At 46.1% G+C, this 1571-nt stretch overlaps 1 protein-coding gene across 1 annotated transcript; it reads right to left on the reverse strand.

The window, feature by feature from the left end:
• Nucleotides 1–489: 489 nt before the first annotated feature.
• LOC117106477 lies at nucleotides 490–1536 on the reverse strand. The gene has a single exon (XM_033247839.1). The coding sequence runs from the start codon at nucleotides 1534–1536 to the stop codon at nucleotides 490–492; it is 1047 nt and encodes a 348-aa protein (XP_033103730.1).
• Between the last annotated feature and the right edge of the window lie 35 nt (nucleotides 1537–1571).

A 1571-nucleotide genomic window follows, 5' to 3' on the forward strand; every position in this document is an offset into this window, starting at 1 on the left:
TAAAGTAGCTGTATTTGCAGGGTTCCCGACCTTGACCCATTATTATTCAAATGTATATGACATTTTTGTTTAATAATAACGACCAAGGTCGGGAATCCTGCTAATAATATACAGAATTTTGTAAACGACCTATCAATGACGTCATCGGGGTCACGTGACCTCATTTGACCCCGATGACGTTACGTGATCAAGATGACGTCATCATCGGAGATGATGACGTCATCACAAAAACAGTCACGTAATCTAAATTCGTTTCCCGCTTGCAGCCTCTTGGGCCAATCTCGTTTTTAGCGAGTCGATTGCACTTTTCCCCTTGGCAATGGCATCTTGCTTCATCTCTTGATACTTGCGATATTCCTCGAGGACCAGTTTAAACTCTTGATCGCTAATTACATTATCCTCCAAAGCGGTGGAAACGATGCTATCGATTTCAGGTTGACGTCATCGATACAAAACTCATTTCAGCAATCAGTCACGTGATTACGAAATCTAGTCAGGGGTATGCTCTATCTTGTTATGTCCGTACGCGTAGGTAGTTATTCCGTCGTCGAGTACATACCGTTTAGTGTCTAACGGAGATAGCGACTTTTTAGTCTGCTTGATCGTGTAAAGCACATGCTTGCTGCTTCGAATCGAACTCATGTCGCAATGCATATCCTCTCTTCTCGCCAACACTCGCACGTAATCGTCGTGATTTAAACGGTCCCTTACAACGTATCTGGCGACTCCCTTTGCCCGCTTGACATCCAACCTCGGATCTTGCGTCTTGATTGAGTACATTTTCGGTCTGAGTCCTACAAATTCCGTCATGACGCGTCCGCCCAATTCGTCCTTCATCTTTCCTAGAACCTTTTTATTTTTCTCGCTGTACAGACGACTGTCCTCGTCATAGTTGCTCGTGTCGAACCAATCTAAATTTTCTCGCATGTCGGCGTAAACGTCCTCGGTGGCGATCTTGAGAAACAGGCTATCGGTGTCTGTGTACAAGAGCTTGACGCGATCGCCGTACGCGGGTACGAGCTTGTCGTACCAAAACTCGTACATTAAAAGCTTGCTCAGATCCAAGACGGCCGTTCCGCAATAGATGGGTTTGTTGAGCTTGACCCGCGTCTTGTTCATGTGGATGGCAACGAGGTCATCGTTAATATCGACAAAGCTATTAAAGTTTGGTTGCGAAAAGAGCTTGGTTTTTTTACGAGTTTCGCCAGTTTTACACAAATGAACGGTTTGCCTGTTGCGAACATTTTCCATAGTCTTGCCGAAAACGGAATTGTTCATTAGCTTGAAAAAGTCCTTTTCAAAGTCGGTTTTTGCCGCCTTTCTAAGCTCAGTATTCATGTCGATGTACTCTTTCATCCACGGTCTCTGCGTAAACTCGACGATGCGATGAACCTTGGTCAGCACGAGTCCCTTGGCGAGATAAAACTGCAAGTTTCTATAGTGCACGACGTACTTGGTCTTGGACATTAGGTTCGGTACGAGTTTCTCCACCCTCGGATTATCGTGGCCCAGCAGGTCGTGCTGGTAGGGACTCATCCAATCGCGACGGGGCGCGAGCGTCTCGGGCGCCA

This window comes from Anneissia japonica, unplaced genomic scaffold (assembly GCF_011630105.1).
Source record: "Anneissia japonica isolate Jap-2015-1 unplaced genomic scaffold, ASM1163010v1 scaffold284624_len1781_cov113, whole genome shotgun sequence".
Lineage (NCBI taxonomy): Eukaryota > Metazoa > Echinodermata > Crinoidea > Comatulida > Comatulidae > Anneissia > Anneissia japonica.